The 25,295-nt window shown below is 39.0% G+C and overlaps 1 protein-coding gene across 1 annotated transcript; it reads left to right on the forward strand.

Annotated features, from left to right (window-relative positions):
* The first annotated feature begins 1,381 nt into the window (after positions 1 to 1,381).
* SCCPDH (saccharopine dehydrogenase (putative)) lies at positions 1,382 to 25,205 on the forward strand. Its single transcript, XM_036277448.1, has 12 exons — positions 1,382 to 1,678; positions 3,262 to 3,374; positions 6,864 to 6,944; positions 7,340 to 7,469; positions 10,266 to 10,315; positions 13,860 to 13,990; positions 14,647 to 14,764; positions 15,542 to 15,661; positions 15,754 to 15,810; positions 21,804 to 21,915; positions 23,114 to 23,195; positions 24,588 to 25,205. The coding sequence occupies exons 1-12, from the start codon at positions 1,489 to 1,491 to the stop codon at positions 24,691 to 24,693; spliced, it is 1,290 nt and encodes a 429-aa protein (XP_036133341.1). The 5' UTR covers positions 1,382 to 1,488; the 3' UTR covers positions 24,694 to 25,205.
* The last annotated feature ends 90 nt before the right edge of the window (positions 25,206 to 25,295 follow it).

Genomic DNA, 25,295 nt, shown 5'->3' on the forward strand with positions numbered 1-25,295 from the left:
TTTTAAAACTACATTTGTAATTTTATAATTCTTTTAGATTTACAGAAAAGTTGAAAAGATAGTACAGAACATTCCCTTATACCCCTCACTAGTTTTCCCGATTGTTAATATCTTACACTAATTTGGTACACTTATCACAGTCAAGGAACCCATGTCTGTACATTGTTGTTAACTAAACTCCACACTGGATTCGGATTTCACTAGCTTTTCTCTGATGTCCTTTTTTTTTTGTCCAAGGCTACCACATTACATTTAGTTATCCTAGGCTCCTCTAGTCTGTGACAATTTCTCAGACTGTCTTTGTTTCTCATGACCTTGACAGTTTGAGGAATACTGGTCAGGTATTTTGCAGAATATTCACCATGTTTAGACGGAAGTATGAGTTTTGGGGAGGAACACCACAAAGTGTCATTCTTATTACAGCATACATATCAAGATTACATGCTATCAGCACGACTCATGAGGGACGATGTTAGCACCTCGATCAGAGTTTACCACATTTCTCTACTGTAAAGTTATCCCCTTCCACCTTCTTTCCATTATGTCTACCCTTTGGAAACAAGTCACTTAGCAAAGCTTATATTCAAAAGGAGGGGGTTTAACTCTTCTCCCGGAGTAGGTAAGGTAATAACCACAAATTATTCGGAATGCTCTGACTGGGAGATTTGTCTCTTCTCCCCATTTATTTCCCTATTTTGTTTTCAATCATTAATATTAATGTGTTTGAATATATGCATAACACTGGTCAAGAAACTTTTGATTTCGTTTGCATTTTGAGGATTTCCTGAACCACCGGTCATGTCACTTCGCAGCTCACAGGGCTGGGTAGCCCTGGGAGTTATCTCCCACGGAGCTTCCACTTTAGCAGTTGTCGCCGACCATGAAGCGGGGTCCCCGAGGGGTCCGGCCCCAGGATGACGGAGTCAGAGGCTTGCGGCAGCCGACGCTGCAGAGTTGGGCCCTGGGCAGGGATCGTCGTGGCGGCCCCAGAACCCAGACATCACTTGTCTAACGTGCTTCGAAAACAAAAAGATGTCTTGGCGCGGGTGGTCCCCTCCCGTCATCAGAAAGGTTTCGCCGACTTTGCTCTGCGCAACCCCCTCCTGCGACGAGAACAAGGCTGCCGCCCGAGCCGCCACCTCCAGCCCGAGGTCAGACAGCGTCCGCTCCTGCCAGCCCGGAGGTGGGTGGGCCCCGGGTTCCAGCCCCGGCCCGCGCAGCGGCCGAAGCCTCCGGGAAGGAGACGGAGGGCGGGCGCGTGGGCGGGGGCGGGCGCGTGGGCGTGGGCGGGCGCGTGAGCGTGGGCGGGGCCCTGCGCAGCGGCGCGCGAGGGGCGTCGGGAGCGCGGCGCGCAGACAAAGGCGCGGCGGCGGCGGCGGCGGCGACCACTTGGGAGGCGGTTGCTGCGCCCGGTACAGGGTTCGCTGCTTGGGGCGCAGGCGCCGTGGACTCAGCCCGCCTCGGGCCCCGGCTCGCAGTGGGCTCGTCATGGCGACCAAGCAGAGGCCTTTCCACCTGGTGGTGTTCGGCGCCTCTGGCTTCACCGGCCAGTTCGTGACGGAGGAGGTGGCCCGAGAGCAGGCGGACCCGCAGGGGAGTTCCCGCCTGCCCTGGGCCGTGGCGGGCCGGTCCCGGGAGAAGCTGCAGCAAGTGCTGGAGAGGGCGGCCGAGAAGCTGGGTAAGGGGCGGGGTGGGACGGCGCAGGCCCGGGCTCGGCGCCCTGCTCGCAGCCGCACCCCCTCCCCCGGCCGAGGGGCTCAGGCCGCCCGAAGAGAGTTCGCCCTCCTGGCTGCGGCCCCGGGGCGCCCGGGCCTGCTTGAGGACAGCAGGAGGACAGCGGTGCTTCACCGTGCCGTGGCTTTGTTCCGCTCCCCACCTTCAAGGAAAATTAGTGTCTTTCCCTCTTTTTAGGGGAGCCCCGCTGACGAAAACAGTCAGGAACTTGAGTTCCTAATGTTTCGCTCCGTCCCACCCGAGAGCAAGAGGTTTCTCGATATTGGCTTTCAAGATTGTGCTCTCTCCCTTCGTCTTGGGTTTCGGACGTGGGAGAGAACGTTTACGAGTTTCACTGGCGACACTGTGGCTTGCTTGTTAGTTAGTTAGTGCTCTTAAGAATCCTCCAGCAGGCTTACTCTTTATTTGCCCACCTTCCACCCCTGTCCCAGGGTTTATATTTCTGGTCTGGGCGTTTACTATTCTTTCAGCATTCGTGCCACAGATTTTCATAGCCTGGTCTTTTCTACGCCAGATCTTGTTCTGAGTCCTGGGGTACAGATGTGGGAGAGGGAGAGGCACACACAGACCCTGCCCTCAAGGTGGGGGAGACACCTAATGTGGGACTTAGTAGCCTTTAAATTAGATTTTTTTCCACCCTAGTCTCCCCTCATGCAGACAAATAGCACCTGAGTATACTCTGTTCTGTTCAGTTTCATCTCACATCTTTATCATTCCACACAGAGCCGTTTATGATGGGAACGTAGCATCTCTTTTGTTTGTGGTTATGTACAGAAGATACCCCCTAGGCTGAACGCTCCCACAACTCTTCCTGCTGCCACTAGCAAATACAGGATCTTGACCAAAGAGCGTTTTGGTCTTTCTTTACCTTTCCAAAAGAAATCATTTTACTATTAAAATATATCCTTACATTTCTTTTTTCTGTCCTTCAGTAAGACTCTACAGGTACAGCCTAGTTACCTACCATTTGTAATACCCAGAGCAACTTACTGTGAGAATGTACCTTGACCTATCAAAACCTGCATTACTCCCTTGACTCGGTGAATTTCAGTTATCTCCTTTTTATGACCCTGGGTGTGCTTACCTAGGCTGTGCTTTTCACCTGAGTCCTCTTCTGTTCTCACAATGCTGATATTAACAACTTCCCTCTACCCGCATAATTTTATCATATGTAATTGTTTAGTAGTTGTTGAGAAAATTTTTATAATACAATTCTTGGCACTGAGGAAGTCAGGACAATCATCTGTTCAGTATCTAAACGACTGTAAAATTGTCCTTTTACACAAGATTGTCATTTACATGTTACTTATGTTAGATTTGTTTTTTTAAGGTTAGTAATGTTTGTAGTCACCCTTAGTATTAACTCCGTTTTCCTTTTTTTAATTACCTGATTAAAAACAGTTTTATCTTTTGTTTGAGAGGGAGCCAGCTTTCAGGATTTTACTGTCACTGATTACTATACTAAGAAGATCTGGAAGATAAAATACTGTATCAGATGCACTTAAAATGATTTATTTCTTATTTCAGGAAGACCAACACTACCATCTGAAGTTGGAATCATAATTTGTGATATCAGTAATCCAGCCTCACTTGATGAAATGGCCAAACAGGCAACAGTTGTCCTCAACTGTGTAGGACCAGTAAGTAATCAGCCCTACTTTGTATGTGTTAGAACAAAGAATCTGTTCATTTCTAGCAGAATCTGCTATTTTATATTCCAGAAGAACATAAGGGCTGGGGACAGAAGAGTTGGTTCAGGGCTTTAACCCTATGTGGAGAGTTTTCACTTCTTGTTATTGGCAAATAGATATGACCACAATCTCCTGAGGGAGAGAGTGACAGATTTCTGTGACACCATGCTCAAGGAATGTGTGCTGACTTGTTTGGTTTGTTTGTTATTTACAGCTGTAATTGCCAAGCTTTTTTCCTTTACTGCATGCTCCTTAAGTAAAAAACTGTTTGAGCATGTTCTCCTAATATGCTTTCTATTTATTTATAAATTACATTTCTGTGTTGCTGTATACATACATTTGTTAAAAACGTGTACAGAAATAGAGATTGAAAAAAGACTTTGCCCTGGCCAGTTTGGCTCAGCAGTTAGTGTGTTGGCCCTTGGACCAAAGGTCTTGGGTTTGATTTCTGCTCAAGGCATGTACCTGGGATGCAGGTTCAATCCTGGCCCTAGTTGGAGTTGTGTGGGAGGCAGCCAATTGATGTATCTCTCTCGCATTGATGTTTCTCCCTCCCTTCCACTCTATCTAAAAATGAATAGAAAAATATCCTCAATTGAGTATTAACAACAAAAACGGACTCTTTCACTTATTCAGTATTTATTGACTGTGTTACACAGAGATGGGCAAAAGTAGGTTTACAAATTAACAATACAAGAATAAACTGTATTTTGGGTACTCACAACTATAAACCTACTTTTGCCCACCCCTGTGTGTAAATACATTAGTGCAGATACCTGTGACATAATGAATAAAACAGAATCTTTCATGGAGCTCACAGTCCAGTGTGGGAGACAGAAAAATAAGGTTTAATAGCAGGTAGTGATAAGTGCTTTGAAGAAAAATAAAGCAGAATAAGGAGATAAAGAGATTGACACATCAGTCTCCATTGGATGGGCAGGGAATGTCTCTGTGAGTACTTGACATTTGCCTGGAGCTGAGAAGTGAGGGAATAAACCATGTGAGAATTTGAGGAGAAGGGTATTCCAGGGAAGAGCAAGTATGAAGGTCTTGAGATAAGCATGTGCTTGGTAAGACTGAAGAGTGTGAGAGAGGCCAGTGTGGCTGGGCTGTGAGCACGGCAGAGAAGTGGGAAGTTAGATTGGAGAGGTACCCAGGGGTCATAAGGCCTGACAGGTCAAGTTTTGGATTTTCTTCTAAATATGATAGTCATTGGGTGGTTTTAAACAAGGGCATAATTTGATTTACAGTTTTGAAGTTCTGAGATGAAAAATAGGTGGTAGGGGAATAGCAGTGGGATGGTCCGAGTAAGCCAAGCACCGGGTGGGAGTATTAGAGGTGGTTGAGTTCAGAGTGTATTTTGAGAAGAGAACCGCCAACTTTTGTCCTTGTATTAACTGTGAAAGAGGCACTTCTGGCTTGTGTAATGGTGAATGTTGGTGACTTTTACTGATCTGAGGAAGCCATCACAATTGGCAAAACATTGGAACACTAAGCATCAAGAAAATTGTTGATAATTTAAAAAATGAAACCAGGAAGATTTTTTGATTGTTAGCAAATAAAAATGTATTTAAATTTGTGTTTGTTTAGATTCATCCCATTCTTAACTAGGTTAGATTCTGTGGTCCTTTGCCTGAATTACTCCTGTATACACTTTCAGCCAGCTCCTTTGCCCTTCCCTCCCCAGTGCTCTGTTAAAAAACACCCAATCCTGGTTATTCCAGCTCTCTGCTTTCTCTCTACCTGAATATAAGTAACCCAGCATCGCTGGAGAAAAATGCATCCCCATGCCAACTGGTCCCTCTTTAAATATGTGATTACAAACCTCATGTTGGGCCTCAGCACCTCCAGCAATTCTGCTCCATTTCCCTAGGCTGTAATTCTCCTACTCTTGGAAGCAGCAGTTTTACTTTTTCCTAACAATTTTAGCATCCTGTCCCTTTTTCTCATTGTTACCTAGTGATTAAAAAAATTTTTTTATTGCCCTGGCCGGTTTGGCTCAGTAGTTAGAGTGTCCACCGGTGGACCAGAGAGTCTTGGGTTCGGTTTCCACTAAGGGCACGTACCTTGGTTGCAGTTTGTCCCTGGCCCTGGTTGGGGTCGTGTGGGTGGCAACCAGTCGATGTGTCTCTCTCACATCGATGTTTCTCTCTCTCCCTCTTCCTTCCTTTCTCTCTAAAATCAATAAAGGAAAAAATAAAAAATAAATTAAAAAAAAATTTTATTGACTGTATTGGTGTGACATAGCTTAATAAAATTATATAGGTTTCAAGTGTACAATTCTATAATACATCATCTGTATATTGTATTATGTGTCCATCACCCAAAGTCAGGTCTCCTTCTGTCACCATTTATCCCCCCTTTACCCTCTTCTATCTACTCCCACCCTACCTTCTCTTTGCCTCTGGAAATCACCATACTGTTGTCTGTGTCTATGACTTGGTTTTTTGTTTTATTTTTCACTATGAAAATAGAAGCTGTCAGAACAGATAAAGTTAAGTGTTGATAGCATGGCAATCAGAGTCCTTTCTGATAATGGCCCAAATGTTTTGTTTTGTTTTTAACCCCCACCTGAGGGTATTTTTCATTGATTTTCAGATAGAGTGGTTGGAAGGGGGAGAGAGACACACACACATTGATTGGCTGCCTCCCGCACGACCCCAAGCAGGGCTGCGGACCTAACTGCAACTGAGGTACATGCCCTTGACTGGAATCAAACCCGAGACTCTGGTCTGCAGGCTGATGCTCTTACTGCTGATTCAAACCAGCCAAGGCCCAAGTGTTTCTTTTTAGACTCATCACTTCCCACTCTCCTTTCAACTAGCTTGTGCTTCAGGTATTCTGAACAACCCCCTTTTTTACACTTTTGCATATACTTTGTCCTTCATCTGGATTTTCTTTTCTGGCAAATCCCTACTCTTCTTCAGAATTCAGCTCAAATGAATCACTTATATAAAACTTCCCATTTTGTCTTCATTTAGAGGTAAGCATAGGGTCCTCTGTAAGTCTGTCCTGTGAGAGTTGGTATATTGCAGTTACATTATTTTTTCAATTTACCTTTAAGCTACTTTAATATTTGATTTCTTTTTTTTTAATCCTCACCCGCGGACACTTTTGCATTTATCTTCAAATAGAGCGAGAAGGAGAGAGGAAGGAAAAGAGAGAGAGAAACATCAATGTGAGAGAGACACATCAAGTGGCTCCCACCCACATGACCCCAACCAGGACTGGGAACAAAATGCAACCGAGGTACATGCCTTTAGCGGGAACCGGACCCGGGACTCCCCCGCGGGCCGATGTTCTAACTGCTGAGCCAAACCAGCCAGGGCAATATTTGATTTCTTAATAACCAAGAATGTACTTCCAAAACTGAGTGGTATTTCATTCATTTAAGCTTGCTAAGTAAGAGTAACCTGTTGGTTTTCTTTATTCCTCCAGTATCGATTTTATGGAGAACCAGTAGTAAAAGCATGTATTGAAAATGGAACTAGCTGTATTGACATCTCTGGAGAACCTCAGGTTCGTAAACTGAAAAAGAAAACAGAATTAATAGCACAATTTTCTGTTAAAGTGGAAAATATTTAGTGCAATTTTACAGACATTTTAGAAGGTGATGACTCCTCCCTCGTGTTTAGAGATCGTATTCCATGGAAAGATTCCAGGAGAGCATGATGGTAAAAACATTTAAAAAAAAAAAAAAGAAGTAATAGTGTCATTAAATCAGATCAGCACCTGGTACATGTGGTAACTTTTCTAAATAAGTGAAAAACATTTGACAGTTAATTTTTCTCCAGAGCCACATTGGTTAGCATTTTCAAAGTTGCATTGCTTTGTCTTTATAAAGGTAATCATTTGTTACTGGCGGAGATGTTTCTATATAGCTCTGATTCAGCTCTTTTGTCCTGAATTTTTAGTTTCTGGAACTAATGTATTGGAAGTATCATGAGAAAGCTGCAGAAAAGGGGGTTTATATCATTGGAAGCAGTGGCTTTGACTCCATTCCGGCAGATATGGGAGTAATATATACCCGCAATAAAATGAATGGTAATTATTGACCTCACAATAGTTGAATTTAACAGTAGAAAGGCTTTATGTTTGTAATTAATGATGAACTAAAATCTGATCGGTTGGTGAAAGAAACATAATTATAAATGGTAATATTAAAACACATGCTTTGTTTTTAATATAGCTATGCTTGTTATAAAATGCTATTGACACTTTTTTTTTTTGAGATATAGATAGTAGTGTAAGTGTTCTAAAGTGAGAAGTTATCCATTGTCTCAATTTAGTTATGGTTGCAGCTATAAAATTTCTGGGGGGACAAATTTGGCATCCATAATAATAAATTCAAACTTGTTTTGTTTAGGAATTAACACATTTTAAAGTATAATTTATATAGATATTATAATTAAGGTTTTAATTTTTTTTTTTTTAATCCTCACCGGAGGACATTTTTGCATTTATCTTCATATAGAGCAGAAGGGAGAGAGGGAGGAAGAGAGAGAGAAACATCGATGTGCATCAAGTGGTTGCCACCCACACGACCCCAACCTGGGCCGGGGACAAACTGCAACCAAGATACGTTTGGTTCCTTAGCAGGAACCAAACCTGGGACTCACTGGTCCGTGGGCCAACGCTCTAACCACTGAACCAAATCGGCCAGGGCAAAGGTTTTAATTTTTTTAACCAACAAAGCTAGAAAGCATTGAATAAAGTTTTTGACATCTTTTTTTTACTCCATTTATAAAACGGAGACAATAATTTAAGAATAGAAAATATTATGAGTAGTATGGTAAAACATGGAAGTTACTAATGTCATGCATATTTTTATTCATTTAGAAAATGACCTGAAACATTTAATTCCAGTACCATACAAATTGTTCTAGAGCTTAGAAAGATGGAACGTGTTCCAGTTAATATTAAAAAATTAACTCTGAAACCAAAGCCCAACAAAGATGAGAACACACAAAAAAATGAAAACTAAAATCAACCTTGCTTGTGAAGTAGGTCATAAAAAGAAAACACCAGATAAATACCCAATGACATTTTAAAAGAATAAGATATCAAGACCAAGATTTATTAGGGAGTTACATAATCATCACATCAGAATATCAGAGGTGAAAGCTGTATGCCATTTCAGTAAATAATTTGAAAGTTCATGCCATTTACTGATTTCAGATTTTTAGAAATTGAAGAATAGAATGCTTTCTTAACATAATAAATGTCAGAGCAGTAGCCAACAACACACTTAATGATGCAACACTGAAACCATTCCCAATAAAAAGCAAAACATGAATTGAACATCTTTAAAATATTTAGTCTCAATCCATAGACCTGGTATGTCTTTATTTATTTAAAAGTCTTGTAAGTCTGTAAAATTTCGACATTTTCTTCATGATATCCTACATATATCTTATTGAGGTTATTCCCAAATATTTAAAAGATTTTGTTACTTTGAACAGGTCTTTTTTTTTTCCTTTTTAAGGGAGAAATAGTACTTTAAGATTTGTTTAAAAACCTTTCTCAGATATTAAAACCTAGGAGTCACCATTTTAACAATGATCCTAGCTGCTTTTTTTTTTTTTTTTAATAAAGTTTTTTTTTTTTTTTTCTTTATTGATTTTTAGAGAGAGAGGCAAGGAGAGGGAGAGAGAGATGGAAACATCAATGAGAGAGAACAATTGACCACCTCCTGCATGTCCCCCACTGAGGATCGGGCCCACAGCCTGGGCACGTGCCCTGACTGGGAATCGAACCGGCAACCTCTTGGTGCGTGGTTCGATGCTCAACCAGTGAGGCACACCAGTGGGACCCTAGCTGATTTTTGATGCAGGTGGTCCACATTTCATTATATACTGCTTTAGTGGTCCATGTTCTTTCTGTGGAGAAGGTTAGGTCACAGAGCCATATATTCAGGCCATGCACTCTTAACAACCCTTTGAGTCATCTCCAGTGAGGTATACTCAGATGATCTGTTCTTGATGCTTGTCAGTGGTCAGACTGCTGACATTTTTAGGTGGCTATTGTTCTTTTATGCTGTAGCATCATTACTTATGACATGGTTATTCATTTTTCTCAGGGCCAACTTTTCTAAGCACCTATGTTTTAATTTTTTCTTGGAATTAAACCTAGGAACACTGTCTTTTATGAAATTGATATATTTCATCTTTATGAGAGTTTGATAATTAACCAGCTCATTATGTTTTTCTTTTGTCTTACACCTAAGGAGAATTTCAAAGATTAATTAAATACTTAATCAATCATATTAGTCCTCATAGTTAATAAAATTGATATCTCCTTTTGTTTTTTTGGCTTTGGTTTTGTTTTTACTTTGTCTTTATATTTTATTCCATTTTAATAGTTTTATTTTAAGTATTTTACAAGCTATCACAAAGGCCATTTTGATAGGTTTTTTTCTATACATTAATTGTATGTCACTATTAAGTATTCTTAAAAGCTGTCGTATTGGAAAACTAGATAATTCCCATAGCTGTAATTTTGAGAACTGTGTCCTGCTGGCCTTCCAGAATGAGTGAGCTAAATTGTTGCCTTATTGGAAGAGATTTATAGCATCAGTTTGAATACTAGAAAATATTTTGTAAGTACTAGCAGATAGAGTTTATGCTAAACTACTCTTTCTGACAATATACCTGGTTTAGCTGCTTTTTAAATCTGTTTACAATAACATAATGAAACTGTTATCAGTATTGATTTTCTGATTGTGTCAGCTGTAGGCTTAGTAAAAGCAGTCCCTAAATAAATAGAAATAATTCACTGTTACTTCTCCTGGCAAAATAGATTTTATTTGATTTTACATTGACCATTTTCCGACTCTTACAGGTACTTTGACTTCGGTGGAAAGTTTCCTGACTATACAATCAGGACCCGAGGTTAGTTTTTCTGTTTGTCAAGTTAATATTAAAAACATTTTGGAAATAATACATGCCTCTTTAAAATAGATTTAGATTAAACACACACACACATATGTATATTTGTAATTTTTAGTGTATGAAATTCCCTGTGTTTAATTTTTTTTTAAATCCTCACCAGAGGATCTTTTTTTATTTATCTTCAGATAGAGTAGGAGGGAGGGAGACGCAACCAAGGTACATGCCCTTGATCAGAATCAAACCCACGACTCATTGGTCCACGGGCCGATGCTCCAACCGCTGAGCCAAACCAGTCAGGGCTAGAAGCTATTTTTAAAACAACTGCACAAGCCCAGCATGTGTGGTTCAGTGGATTGAGTGTTGTCCCGTGGACTGAGAGGTCCCATGAACTGGGAGGTCAGGGCAGATGCCCGGGTTGCAGGCTTGATCCCCAGTAGGGGGCATGCAGAAGGCAGCCGATCAATGTTTCTCTCTCACATTGATGTTTCTATCTCTTTCTTCTTTCTCTAAAAAAATCAATGAAAGTATATTTTTAAAAATAAAACAACTGCACAATTGGTTATATTGGAATGAATTACCATGTTCCTAACTAAAGTTTCTATCATTGTTCTACAATAAATGTTGTCAGTCAAGACAGTTATCACCTTACTGCAGTGTTGGTGCATTTTTATTATGTGCCTATCTTGGCGTTAGGTGCTTTTGTGGCCAGACAAGAAATGTATGATATAAACATAATCTTACTAAGGTTATGGTCTATATGGGATCATAAGATAGTTGCATTTCTGGGGAGAGATCATATTTTATGATAGTACTTTTATTGCCAGTAGTGTCTAACCCAATTCTGTGTCTTTACTTGAGGCTTCATAAGTATTTGTTATCTTTAAAAAGTATTCATTCAGGCCTAGCAGGATAGCTCAGTTGGTTTCAGAGTCATGCTGATACACAAAAGTTTCAGGTTTGATCTCAGGGCACATCCAAGAAGCAACAAATGAGTGCATAAATAAGTGGAATAACAAATTGATGTTTCTCTCTCAAATCAAAAGTTTCCTAATCTTACATTTAAAAAATAAAAATATTTAAAAAATTTATTTAACAAGTATTGTGTAGTGGTGAAATATACATAGTTATGCAATATAGTGTGACACATACATTAATCAGATGCAAACCCTGCTTTTAAAGAGATAATTTAGCTTGACAGGAGATAAGTATTTGTTATTAAAGTGATCAGATCAAATACTGTAGGATTCTGAGAATGGAGAGTATATGTAGTTGGGAGGCCAGAGATCAAGAATGTTTTGAAGCCCAGCTGGTGTGGCTCAATGGATTGAACATCATCCCGTGGACTGACAGGTCCCAGTTCAATTGCTGGTCAATGCTCATGCCCAGTAGGGGGTGTGCAGGAGGCAGCCGATAAATGTCTCTCTCTCACATCAATGTTTCTATTTCTCTTTCTCCCTTCCTCTCTGAAAAATCAATAAAAACATCTTCTAAAAAAAAATATTTTGGAGCCTTGGCTGGTGTGGCCTCTGTTGGTTGAGCATCATCCCGTACACCAAAAAAGGTTGCAGGTTTGATTCCTAGTCAGGGCACATGCAGGAGGCAACCCATCGATGTTTCTTTCTGTCTCTGAAATCAGGGAAAGCATTTCTTCGAGTGAGGATTTTAAAATAAAAAAATAAAATGGAATAGTTAACTTCAGAGTAGGAGTTACTTCTAACACATGATAAATCCTAACATAATTTTGAGCAAAAGAAGCTTAACTCAAAGGAATATATACTGTATTATTCCATTTCTATACGTTAATAGGCAAAACTCACTGTACTGTTTAGGAGTGAATCCTTAGGTGGTAAGACTCTAAAGAAAAGCAAAGATTTTTCTTGATTACCATAAAAGAGAACAGAAGGAAGGCCTGGGCTACATGGATGTTTGCTTCATAATTTCATTAAATTGTACATTTATGTTTTGTGCAACTTCTTTATGTTATATTTTTCAATGAAATGAGGTAAAATGTTTTTTTAAATGGAATGTAATATTTGTTTTCTTGGTGGCTTATTTGTATTAGAAGATATTCTTAAATTTTTAAAAAACTGTTTTCTTCCTGGCCAGTGTGGTTCAGTGGTTAGAGGGTTAGCCTGTGCACTGAAGGGGTTCCTGTTCTTGGGTTGCAGATTAGATACCTGGCCCCAGTGGTGCACATATGGGAGGCAACCAGTGGATATGTCTTTATCATATCGATGTTTTTCTCTTCTGCCTTCCTCCCCTTCTCCCTTCCACTCTTTCTAAAAATCAATGGAAAAAAGTATCTTCTGGTGAGGATTAACAGAAGATAATAATAATAAAATAAAAATAAAAAGCTGTTTTCTCTTGGTGTTTGAAAATCTTTACATTTGTAAATGAGTCATATTGGCTAGGCCCAGTTTTTGAATAGTTTCACAAGTCAAACGTTTAATACTTTTAGCTCTGTTTTAGTTTTAACAAAACAGAGAAAATTAATCTGTACCAAAATGGAAATTAGGTTTGGTGGCTCTCTCTGCCTTTCAGTGTCATCAAAGCTAAGACATTCCTCTTACAAATCTTGTGACAATGTTGGTTTTGAATGTTTCTAAATGACTTTGTTTGTTCAAACAAGGTAAACAGCATATAAGGCAGAACATAATACAGTTATGTACAATCAAAATTATAAATTAAGTCTGAAATATTTACATAATAGAGAATTAAAAGGCCCACCCACAAGTTAGGTAAAGAAGGTCAGCACTGAGACAGTAAGTTCAGGATTACATCCTCACCTGTGGTCTCCTTTTTGCTGCTTATTTCTTACTGGATTCAGAGGGTTGTGGAAGGTGTAATTATATTGGAAAAATGGAAGGTACTGAGAGCTAAGAGTCTCATGAGAGAAATGAAAACTAAGTGGATGAATGAGAGTGTGGGTAAGATCAAGCAAGGATTCTATGCTGGGTACAGTTTCAGTAAGAAACTGAGGATTTGGGGAAGAAATTAAACTATAAATCATATAACTAAGCCTTAAAATTTTAAAAATTAACTAGACTTCTGTGGAAGACATTTATAGAACTTGGAGCTATAATAGGGGTATGAGGGGTGGGTGGGGCACTGACTACTATAGGGAAGACTAGATGGACAGTACATTGTATATATATGTGTGAATGTGGTTGTGAATATATGTTGAAATTTTAAGGAATCAACATAAGAATAGGGATTAGAGAGGCTAATTTTGAAGGAATGTGGTCAGTCAGTTGAGTGAAAATTACTAAGTGAAGTGCAGTGACTTAATGAAAAGAGCGTAAGTAATGGTAGGAGGAAAGAAAAAAAGGCATTTGTTGGTATAAATATTGAATATGACCAAACTAATGAGTGTTATTGCTGCCTAAGCAGTCATGAAAATCTATCTCAAGGTTATTAAATAAAGGATTATGCTTTGCATAAATAGATGTGAAATGTTCTTCGTGCCAATTATAACTTACTTGGTTTTACATTTTAGTAATTATCCCTTAAGACATGTTTCTTTAATTCTTGAATTTTTTATTAGGGGTTGTGCATTCATGATGGTACCTGGAAGTCAGCAGTTTATGGTTTGGGAAATCAGAGTCACTTGAAAAAACTACGAAAGGAGGCAAATCTGAAACCTGTCCCAATTGTTGGTCCAAAATTAAAAAGAAGGTATATTAATTCAAAATCTATTCTTTCGTATATCTAGTCTAACTATTTTGTGTTGATCTGGCTATTAATAAAGTATGCTACTAAGAAAAGCCTGTACACTATTTTGTAGTAAGTCTAGAATTATTTTCAAAGATAAATAAAATATAATTAATACATTACCCTAAGCTTAAGTACTTCATACATAATAAATTTGTACCCTTGGAAATTTTTTTTTACTTTTCACTGTCAATATCAAAATTAAACATCAGTTAAATTTTATGTAGTAATACCACCAACTTAACGTGTGATGATCTTTTGTAGATTAATCAATCAATATGTTAATAGCATTTATATGTAAGAACTCTAACCTCAGAGTTTGGCTGTTGAAATGAGTGTTCTTTTTTTCATTGTCCAGTGAAATTGATGGGGTAAAACATAGTTAAACTACATGTATTAAGTGCCCATGGTGCGAAGAATACTCCTCTGTTCACTTGTCACTGGTTTGGGTATAGGTGTAGAGAACAAAGGACAAATACTGAAATATTAATTAAGAGCAGATCTGCCATCTTCATTAATATTACTGCCTCAAGAAAAGTTAAAATTTTTGTTCAGAAATTTACCAGTTAAAATTATGCCCTCTGTAAATGGAGAAAATGCAACATGAGTCTGTCTTGCAGGTGGCCAGGCTCTTACTGCAAAGAACTCAACAGTTATTCCATTCCTTTCTTGGGAGCAGATGTGTCTGTTGTGAAGCGAACTCAGCGTTACTTGCATGAAAATTTAGAGCAATCACCTGTAAGTGTATATGATTTATTTTTTAATAAAAAGTGTTCTGTGTTATAGTTTCCCTGAAGTTTAATTAGGATTTTTGTGTTTGTAAAGCAAAAAGAAGAAATAGGTAAATAATGTATATTTCAGTTTCTGGAATTATACAGTCAGTAGTGTAGGGCATTTTGCATTTTGTGGAGGTGGTAATAGCCTCCACCCATAAATCATATCTGGCCTCTGAATACCTTTTTAATGTTACACAACAGAAGCAAGTTCAGTATGGGAACTCCTGTCATAAACACCCCTCAATTCCTGTTCAGAGTTTCAGCTGCTAGAATACTTCTTCTGTGCTTGGGGAGGTGTCTGGGTTCTCTCCTCCTCTCCTTGCTGCCTCTGAGTATCACCCTACTCGTTTTCTTAAGGCAACTACACAGTTGCTCTCTCTACTGAGACTTGAAGAGGAAACTATCTCAAGTTAAAAGATAAAGAGTATTTTCTTAATAGAAGAGGTTTTAAGTGTAGGCTACATTCTATAATGTATAACTGCTAAATTCGGGCATAGTATTAAACTTTTTATATGTGGATTATGTGGACTTTTTGTTCAAGTGAGGAAGCTAATTACTATTTGCAACAATTTCTTTTAATGCTGCCAATGTCTGGTTTCTGAACATAACACATTCATAAAGTAGAAACTGCTTTTGTTTGATGTTTATGACTACAGAGTAAGTTATAAGTAGCTGACATTCTTATATTACTTGGCCTAAAAAAGTAGAGTAACACTCTGACTTTACTTTCTTCATCTAGGTTCAATATGCTGCTTATGTAACTGTGGGAGGCATCACCTCTGTTATTAAGCTAATGTTTGCAGGACTTTTCTTCTTATTCTTTGTGAAGTTTGGCATTGGCAGGCAACTTCTCATAAAAGTAAGTAATATATGCTTGAAATTAGATCTAAAAGTATTTTCCATGAATTTTTAAAAATATAACTGAGGGTTTGGTTTTCTTCCCTCCTTTAGTTCCCGTGGCTCTTCTCCTTTGGTTATTTTTCTAAACAAGGTCCAACACAAAAACAGGTAACTCTTTTTTTTGTATCCAGGTCTCTAAAATAATATTTTTCTTTGTTTGTTTTTTACTCTTTCTCAGTGCAGTGACAATAACAGCTAAGACCTGATGGAACACTTACAATGTATCAGACACCCTTTTACATTCTTTATTTAAATTAGATTACTTAATCTTTTCAAACACCTCTAGTAGTGGGTATTATCTCCATTTTACAAATGAGGAAACTGAGGCACCGCAAGGTTAAGAAACTTGCCCAAGGTCCTATAATGAGTAAATAGCCAAGCAGGGATGAGAACCAGCCATCTGGCCCCACAAATTCTATTCCCTTTATTTCATCGAGATTTCAAGTATTTTTTACTCTTTCATTTTTCTCTTATTATCTCCTCCTTTTTATCGCCTCTCTTTCCCTCCCCTAAGCTTCCCTTCCTCTTCCCCTTCCCCATATCCTGGATCCCCATGGTAGATAAATTGAATAAACCATCTGTATGCTCAACAATATACCTTCATTTTAGATTATTTGGTTTACAGATCCTGAGTCAGGCCTTCGGTCATTTAGCCTTTGTCTTTCACCAGGTACTGTGTGTGTATGGAGGGATTTCTTTGCTGAGAGGATGGTAGCACCCCAAATTCATGTTCCTGGGAACTATTAACATCACTTGCTGATCCTTTCACTTTTCATTAGTCATCTCTCCACCTCCTCTTGGGCTTTTATCAAAATCTGTCCAACCGGAACTGTCTTCCCTATCTACAGTTATTACAGGTCTACTTCAGTTATGAAACTGAGAATATCTGTTGTGTATCCCCTTCAGATTCCTAATCTCAGACCTGTCATCATTGCTCTCATCTTCACCTTCTTTCTTGCTCTCTCAAAGTATCCCCCTGTACAAGACTAATCCCGCTACCTGTGTTCTTTAAAACTCAAGCATTTCTGGCTCAGTGGTTTTGCGTCAACCCATGAACCAAGAGGTCGCCGGTTCGATTCCTGGTCAGGGCACATGCCTAGGTTGTGGGCCCAAATCCCCAGTGGGGGACATGCAGGAGGCGGACAGTCGATGTTTCTATCTCCCCCTCTCGCCTCCTCTCTCTAAAATCAGTAAAGGAAAAAAAAGCATTCCTTGTGTCGTAGGCACAGGGTTAAGTGCTTTATATTTCATTTAGTCTTCCAACAACCATCTAGGTAAAGGTGTTAATAGTCTCCACTTTTTACAGGTTAGGAAATAATCAGAGGGTGTTACTTGCTTAAGTTCACAAAGCAAGAGTATGGTGGCTCCTAGAGTCAAACCAGCCTGAGTCTTTACCATTACTGCTACTTTTTATTAGATTCCCTCCTGACTTCATAGGTTGTTTATTCCTTTTCTCTCCTGTAAATTCTCCTCCGGCCTCTCTACCGGTGCTTTCTCCTGATCCTGTAAATATACCAGTGTCCTTCCACACCTAAAAGTTCTCAACCCTTCCTTCACCCTTCACTGTCCCCTTGCTAAAGTCACCTTGGCCTTATAACTGCTATAAGTGCATTGAATGTTCTGAGTCTTTATTTTGTCTATTATCTTTGAAATTATTATCCTACTTGAAATACTCACTTCCCTTAGTTTCTGAGATCATTGCTTCCACATTTCTGCTCTGTTCCTTCTTTTACTATATCCTCACTTCTTTCTACTCCTTAAATGTTGATCATTCCCAGGGCTCCATCCTTGGCCCATTTCTCACCCACACTTCCTAAGTGATCTCAGCAGTGCTCTTTATATTTTGGTAATCCATTCATCTGTCCATGGACATTTGGGTTGCTTCTGCCTTTTGCCTATTGTGAATAATGCGGCTGTGAACATGGGTGTGCAAATAGTTTGAGACCCCACTTTCAGTTCCTTTAGGTTTAAACCCAGAAGTGCAATTATTGGACCCTATAGTAATTCCGTTTTCTTTGAGGAACCACCAAACTATTTTTCACTGTGGCTGCACCATTTCACATGTGCTCAAGGTTCCAATTTTTCTGCGCATTCTTGCCAACACTTACTATTTCCTGTGGGTTATTTTTTTCTCATTTTTATAGTAGCAATCGAAATAGGTGTGAAATAGTATCTTATGGTTTTGATTTGCATTTCCCTAATGATTAATGATGTTGAGCATCTTTTCATGTACTCATCGGCTGTTTGTACATCTTCTTTTAAAAATTGTCTATTCAGCCCTAGCCGGTTTGGCTCAACGGTTAGAGCGCCGGCCTGCGGCCCAGAGAGACCCGGGTTTGGTTCCTGCTAAGGGCATGTATCTCGGTTGTAGTTTGTCCCCCGCCCTGGTTGGTCATGCGGGTGGCAACCACTCGATGTGTCCCTTTCACGTCGATGTTTCTCTCTCTCTCTCTCTCTCTCTTCCTCTCTCTCCCTCCCACTCTATCTGAACAAAAAATGAAAAAATGTCCTCAGGTGAGGATTAAAAAAAAAAATTGTCTATTCAGCCCTAGCCGGTTTGGCTCAGTGGTTAGAGTGTCAGCCCACAGACCAGAGAGTCCTGGGTTGGATTCCCGCTAAGGGCATGTACCTCAGTTGCAGTTTGTCCCCAGGCCTGATTGGGGTCATGTGGGTGGCGGCCACTCGATGTGTTTCTCTCACATCGATGTGTCTCTTTCTCTCCCTCCCTCCCACTCTATCTAAAGATAAATGCAAAAAAAAAAAATGTCTATTCAACTCCTTTTGCCCAGTTTTGAATTGGGTTGTTGTGTGTTTTGCTATTGAGTTTTAGGAGTTATTTATGTATTCTGGATATTAATCCCTTATCATATATGTGATTTGCAAATATTTTCTCCCATTTTTTGGGTTATCTTTTCACTCTGTAGATAGTGTAGGCCCTTATCTCTCGACTGAACTGTTCATAGCCTTCCTGTGATTTCTTTCTAATCCATCTTCCCACAACTGTCCAAGTGATCTGTGACACAAGTCTAGCCCTGTTACCACCTTCTTTAAAATGATTTCCTGACTTCGGCTGGTGTGGCTCAGTGGCTTGAGCATGGTCCCATGGACTGGGAGGTCCCCGTTCTATTCCCAATCAGGGCACATGCCTGGATTGCGGGTTTGATCCCCCAGCAGGGGGCATGCAGAAAGCAGCTGATCAGTGTTTCTCACATCGATGTTTCTACCTCTTCTCTCTCTTCCTCTCTCTCTCAAAAAAAAAATCAATAAAAATACATATTTTTTTAAAAGATGAAAGATTATTTAAGAAAGAAAGAAATGATTCCCTGACTTTTTACTGCTCTGGCAGTGATCCGTACCTGAGATTTTATATATCAGAATCACCCAGCCTTGGCCGGTTTGGCTCAGCAGTTAGAGCGTCGGCCTACAGTCCAGAGAGACCCGGGTTTGGTTCCCGCTAAGGGCACGTACCTCGGTTGCAGTTTGTCCCTGGCCCTGGTTGGGTCATGCAGGTGGCAGCCACTCGATGTGTCCCTTTCACGTCGATGTTTCTCTCTCTCTCTTCCTCCCACTCTATCTGAACAAAAACAAAAAACAAAAACGAAAAAATGTCCTCGGGTGAGGATAAAAAAAAAAAAAGAATCACCCAAGGAGTTTTTTTCAAATACATGTCCTACCCTTCATCTGAACATTCTAATTTAATAGGTATAGAATGGGGCCACAAAGAGAGAACCCAAAACTGATGACCAGAGATTCAGGTTTGACTGGTCTGGAATGTGGCATGGGCTTTTGACTTTTTAAAAGGTCTCCATTGGTGTTAATGGACTGCGAAGGCTATAAATCACTGATGTGGAGGTAGGAAGATTCCAGGTCAGGTGTGAGTGATTTTGGTTCACATCTATAGAGCACCCCTGGCTGGAAGTCTGTCTCTGGAGGTGTGAGGCCCTTCCTGATCTAGTCCTGGATGGCAGATGGGTTTCATTTTCATACCAACTATGATTAATTGGTGATAGTAGTCTAGAGACTATGTTGAAAATTGTTCTAAAGCTGAATGTGTGTCTAGCCTGAGAGAGTTCAGATCAGGTAGTACGTGAACCTCAGATCGATTCCATTGATCTTTGTGTCTGTTTTTATGCCAGTACTGTACTGTTCTGATTACTGAAGCTTAGTAATATAGTTTGAAATCAGGGAGTGTGATGCCTCCAGCTTTGTTCTTCTTTTTCAAGAATGCTTTGACTTCTAGGGTTCCATATAAATTTTAGGATCCTTTTTGTTCTATTTCTGTGAAAAATGCCATTGGAATTTTGATAGAGATTGCATTGAAGCTGCATTGCTTTGGGTGGTATGGACATTTTTAACAATGTTAATTCTTCCGATCCGAGAGCATGGAATATCTGTCCATTTATTTGTGTCATCTTCAGTTTTTTCATTGATGTCTTGCAGTTTTCAATGTACAGGTCTTTCACCTTCTTGGTTAAATTTATTCCTACGTTATATTCTTTTTGATACAATTGTAAATTAGATTATTTTCTTAATTTCTCTTTCTGATAATTCATTATTAGTGTATAGAAACACAGCAGATTTTTGTATTGATTTTGTATCTTGCCACTTTACTGAGTTTGTTTATTCTGACACTTTTTTGATGGACTCTTTAGGGTTTTTTATATGTAGTATTGTGTCATTTTAAATAGTGACCATTTTACTTCTTCCTTTCTAATTTGGATACTTTTTATTTCTTTTCTTTTTTTTTTTTTTTTTTTTGCCTAATTTCTCTGGTTAGAACTTCCAATGTTATGTTGAATAAAAGTGGTAAGGTGGGCATCCTTGTCTTTTTCTTAATCTTAGAGGAAAAACTTCCAGCTTCTCACCGTTGAGAATAATGTTAGCTGTAGGTTTGTTAGATATAACCTTCATTATATTAATGTACATTCCCTACCTGCTTTGTTGAGCGTTTTTTTTTTATCATAAATGGATGTTGAAGTTTTTCAAATGCTTTTCTGCATCTATTGAGATGATCATATAATTTTTATTCTTCATTCTGTGAATGTGATGTATCACATTCACTGATTTGCAGGTGTTGACCCATCCTTATATCTCTGGCCTAAATTCATTTGATCATGGTGTATAATCCTTTTAATGTATTGTTGAATTCAGGTTGTTAAGATTTTTGCATTTATTTTTATCAGGGATATTGGCCTGTAATTTTCTTTTCTATGGTATTCTTTGGTTTTTCCTTTAAATGATAGTTGCTCCTTTCCTGTACTCACCCTACATTTTTGTGTAATAAACTTTTATTAGAGTGTGTGTGTGCGCGCGCGCATATGTGTGCACATGTGTGTGTAAACCCATTTCAAAACCCAGTCTTCCTCCTTAGATTTAATAATGCCCTCCTCTGAACTAGTCCTGCATCTTTTAATTTGTTTCATATTGTTAATGTGTGTGTGTGTGTGTGTGTGTGTGTGTGTTATATTCCAAGAAAGATAGAGACCATATTTTATTTATGTCTAAGGGCCTAACATGGCATCTGACCTTTAGCCGATACTTAATAAAAATGTATTGACCATGACTGAATTCTTTGTTATCTTATTTCTAAATTTAGTGACTGTGAGAGATGCTTGGATAAGTTTTCTAAAATTTAATTTTTGAATTGTATTTTTATATCTCTTAAGTGGAACAATTATTTATCTGTGCCTCAAGCCCATATTGCCATTACTTGATGTCTATTTTTGTCTTGTCACCTCAAACAGGTACCTAAAACCAGATTATCATATTCTATCGCCCTAAAATAAAAGCTTCCTGCAGCTTTTGCCCTAAAATTGCCTATTTTAGTGGTGCTGTCCTCTTCAAGCCACAACACAAAACTCATCTTTATCTCTTCCCTCGTCCTTATCACTTCCCTCCCCCCAGCATCACACCAGTCATCAAAACTTGGGTCTTCAAAGAATTAATTTTTGCTCCATACTTAAAGGATAACAGGATATTCTGGCAGACAATTGAAGTTTTTATCTATCGAAAATGTCTCCTATGAAGTAGAATAGTAGGTTAGATTGTGTTCAGGGGAAATGACATATTTCTTACATAAACCTTTGATTTCTTTTTCTCAGATGGATGCCACATCATTTACAATGACATTCTTTGGTCAAGGATACAGCCAAGGCTTTGATCCTGATAACAACAAACCCAATATCAGAATTTGTACTCAGGTGAAAGGACCAGGTATTTCACATATGACTTTAAGAATGCTTGGGAATTTTACATTGCCTTAAACTGTAAAGTGGTATGCTGTTATTTCAAAGCATAATTGTTTTGAAATATATTTGCACAAAATATTTAAGTATTATAGGTAATGATTCTGTCAAAAGAAGGATTGAAGTTATTGCTATATTCCAATTTTATTAGTGTATCCCTTCCTTTGTTTTTCTTTTTCAGTATGGTTCAGTAATTCTGAATGGCAGGTTTTAATATTAAAAAGACAAAGGGCTGGTTGATATTTGTGTATTTGATCCTAGGTTTCTTTGGAGTCTGTTATTACCCTGACATTGTTTATTAATAGGTGTGCATTTCTCTGGGGAGAGTAAAGCTTTTGTAAGATTGTTAAAAGGAACTGTCATCCAAAAAATTCTGAAACTTAGGCTGTAAATTTTAGATAACTATACAGACAGTCCCATTTATGAATTATAGTATAATTATAAGTTTAGTTACTGTCATCCCTGATAGGTTACAAGGGGTTTGTTTTGCAGTTTTAATCAAGTGAGATGGCAAAGGTATCTTTGCATGTTGTCTTCTTTTCAAATTTCCATCTGGGTTATTAAGATAAGTTGACTGTGTTTTTATTATTTGATAGGCGTGTAAACACTAATATCCCAGTTGCTTAAAGTTACTTTTTCATGAAGTGAGACGTCTTTAAAAATTACTCAGTATTTGTGTGTGTGTGTTTTGAAAGAAATTGAGTCCTTTTTTTTTTTTTTGAGTGAAGTTTAGTGTATTAATAGAGAATCAGTAAATCCTAGAATCATTGGCTTCGATCATTGTCAAGAGACAGTGCAATGTAGTGGGTAAGAGCTGCCTGGGTGCAGTTCTGTCTCAGCTGTTGCCTAACTGTGAGTTTGGACTAGTTACTTAACCTGTCTATGCGTCAGTTTCCTCATCTGTAAAATGGGGATAAAATAGTGCTAACCTCATGTAATTGCTAGGAGAACTAAATGAATTTAGTAAATTTAAAGCACTTAATACAGTTCCTAATGCTCAAAAGTACTATATAAATGTTAGTTATTTTTGTTATTAAGTGAACAAAGTGTTTATTGAGATAATTCTGTATACCTAGAGTTAGGTATAAAACCTAATATTTTACTTTTGGGTGTTGTTGAATGCTTCATAAAAACTTTCTTTTCCTTTAATCGACTGTTTTCTGCAGAGGCTGGCTATGTAGCTACCCCCATAGCCATGGTCCAGGCAGCCCTGACCCTTCTAAATGATGCCTCTGATCTTCCTAAGGCGTAAGTCTGGTTTTCATCTAATTTGATGATCTCTTTTTCGTCTGTTATATTTTAGCTTATTTTGATTTGATTTTCAGGCATTGGGTCCGCATATAAGCATTTATAGTTTCTTTGCTACAGAGTTAGAGGTAAATTAAAATTGTGAGAAGGAAAATTCCTTATGGGCCTCTGGAAACAATGTAGAGGTAAATGGGAGGAGGTAAAAGTTTGAGAGCATGTAACTTGACTTGGGTTCCCTGGGAGCCCTGACACCAGCGGGAGTTGATTTGTGGAATCCTGGCAAGATGGTTATCAAGGGACTATCTTACCAGGGCATTTAGCTGTTACCTAAAAGTAGGCCAACTTCACAAATGAACATAACCCTCAGGCTTAGAAATAAATAAATTTAGGTATGACCTGAAACAATATTAATGCCCTTTGAAAACACTTACTATCTGCCCTGGCCAGTTTGGCTCAGTGGTCAGAGCGTCGGCCCACGGACCAAAGAGTGGCAGGTTCAGTTCCGGCCTAGGACACGTACCTTGGTTGTGGTTTGTCCCCTGCCCTGGTCAGGGTCGTGCGGGAGGTAACCAATCGATGTGTCTCTCTCACGTCAATGTTTCTCTTTCTCTCCCCCCACCCTCCTTCCCTTTCACTCTATCTAAAGAGAAATGGAAAAAATATCTTCAGGTGAGGATTAAAAAATAAATTTAGAAAAAAGAAAACATTTAGTATTTACATTTCGCCATTACATTTAAAGAAACTGTTTTTTTCATTGAGTTTAAGTCCTGTTTATGCTTTGTTAATAATCGCTTGCCTAAATTTATTTCACTCAGGTCTTCATTTAATCCTCTTGATCTGAGAGTTGCCTTCTTTTTTTCTTTTACATTTATCTTCAGACAGAGTGGGAGGGGGAGAGAGAGAGAAAGAAATATCAATGTGAGAGAGACACGTCGACTGGTTGCCACCCACACAACCCCAGCTGGTGGCTGCGGACGAACTGCAACTGAGGTACATCCCCTTGGCTGGAATCGAACCCGGGTCTCTTTGGTCCGAAGGCCGACACTCTAACCACTGAGCCAAACCAGCCAGGGCAGGGCAACCTTTATAAACAGCAGTGGTTACTTGGTTGATGACCCTTACTGTGCCCCTCAAGCACACCATATTGTGGAGCAGTAGCTGAACCAGTGCAGTGCTGGGCACTAGCTTCCTCCTGAGTCACAATTGCTTGCTCATTTGTCTTATTTTAGGAATGGAACTCAAACTTGTCCGTAATAGAATCAAAAGAATCAGGTTTCATGAGCTCTGTAGTGATTTGCTAACTATTCCTCCAGCAAATCACTCTTCACTCTAGAAGAGTTAGGGGCTGGAGATTGGCTTTGCTCACTGTTGTATCTTATTATTGTCTTACAGGGGCGGGGTCTTCACACCTGGAGCAGCTTTCTCCAGAACAAAGTTGATTGACAGACTCAACAAACGTGGCATTGAATTTAGTGTCATTAGCAGCTCTGAAGTCTAAACATTTGAAGAATTAACCAAAGTCATAAAATGCATGAATTAACAGCTTTTTTATTTGATATTTGAAATTCTTCTGTAAGCCTGTCTGACTATGTGGATAAGATGTGTACATATTAAAAGCAGGAAATTATACTAACTTACCCTAAATTTCAAATCTTAGCTGATTTTGTGATTTTATTGCTTGTGAGAGAGAACTAATATTTGACTGACTTTTTCACTGAAGAATTCATGGTCAATTTATAAGTGAGCTGGCAGATCACAGGGTGGGGTGGTGTCTCTTTCTGTGTTGCTAACAGATTCTTTGATGAGGTGCCCAGGCTGGTCAAGTCCTCACTACTGATTTCCTTGCTATGATACTGAGTGGATCTTACTTTCCAGTGAGTTTCTCTACCTTTGTGTGGGCCTTTGCCAAATGAAGCTGCACTTTTTGTTTTTTTAGTTTAGTTTTTCACCCATCCACACTGATTGATTTTGGACTTATCTAAGTTGAATAATAAAGGATTGTCAATTGAATGGTGGTTTTGTGTTTGACTGGCCTAGGTATTTGAGTAGTAGTAGAAATGTGCTTCCTGTTTACTGCTAATCATTGAGCTTGTCATTCAT

Source organism: Molossus molossus, unplaced genomic scaffold (assembly GCF_014108415.1).
Source record: "Molossus molossus isolate mMolMol1 unplaced genomic scaffold, mMolMol1.p scaffold_m16_p_23, whole genome shotgun sequence".
Classification (NCBI taxonomy): domain Eukaryota; kingdom Metazoa; phylum Chordata; class Mammalia; order Chiroptera; family Molossidae; genus Molossus; species Molossus molossus.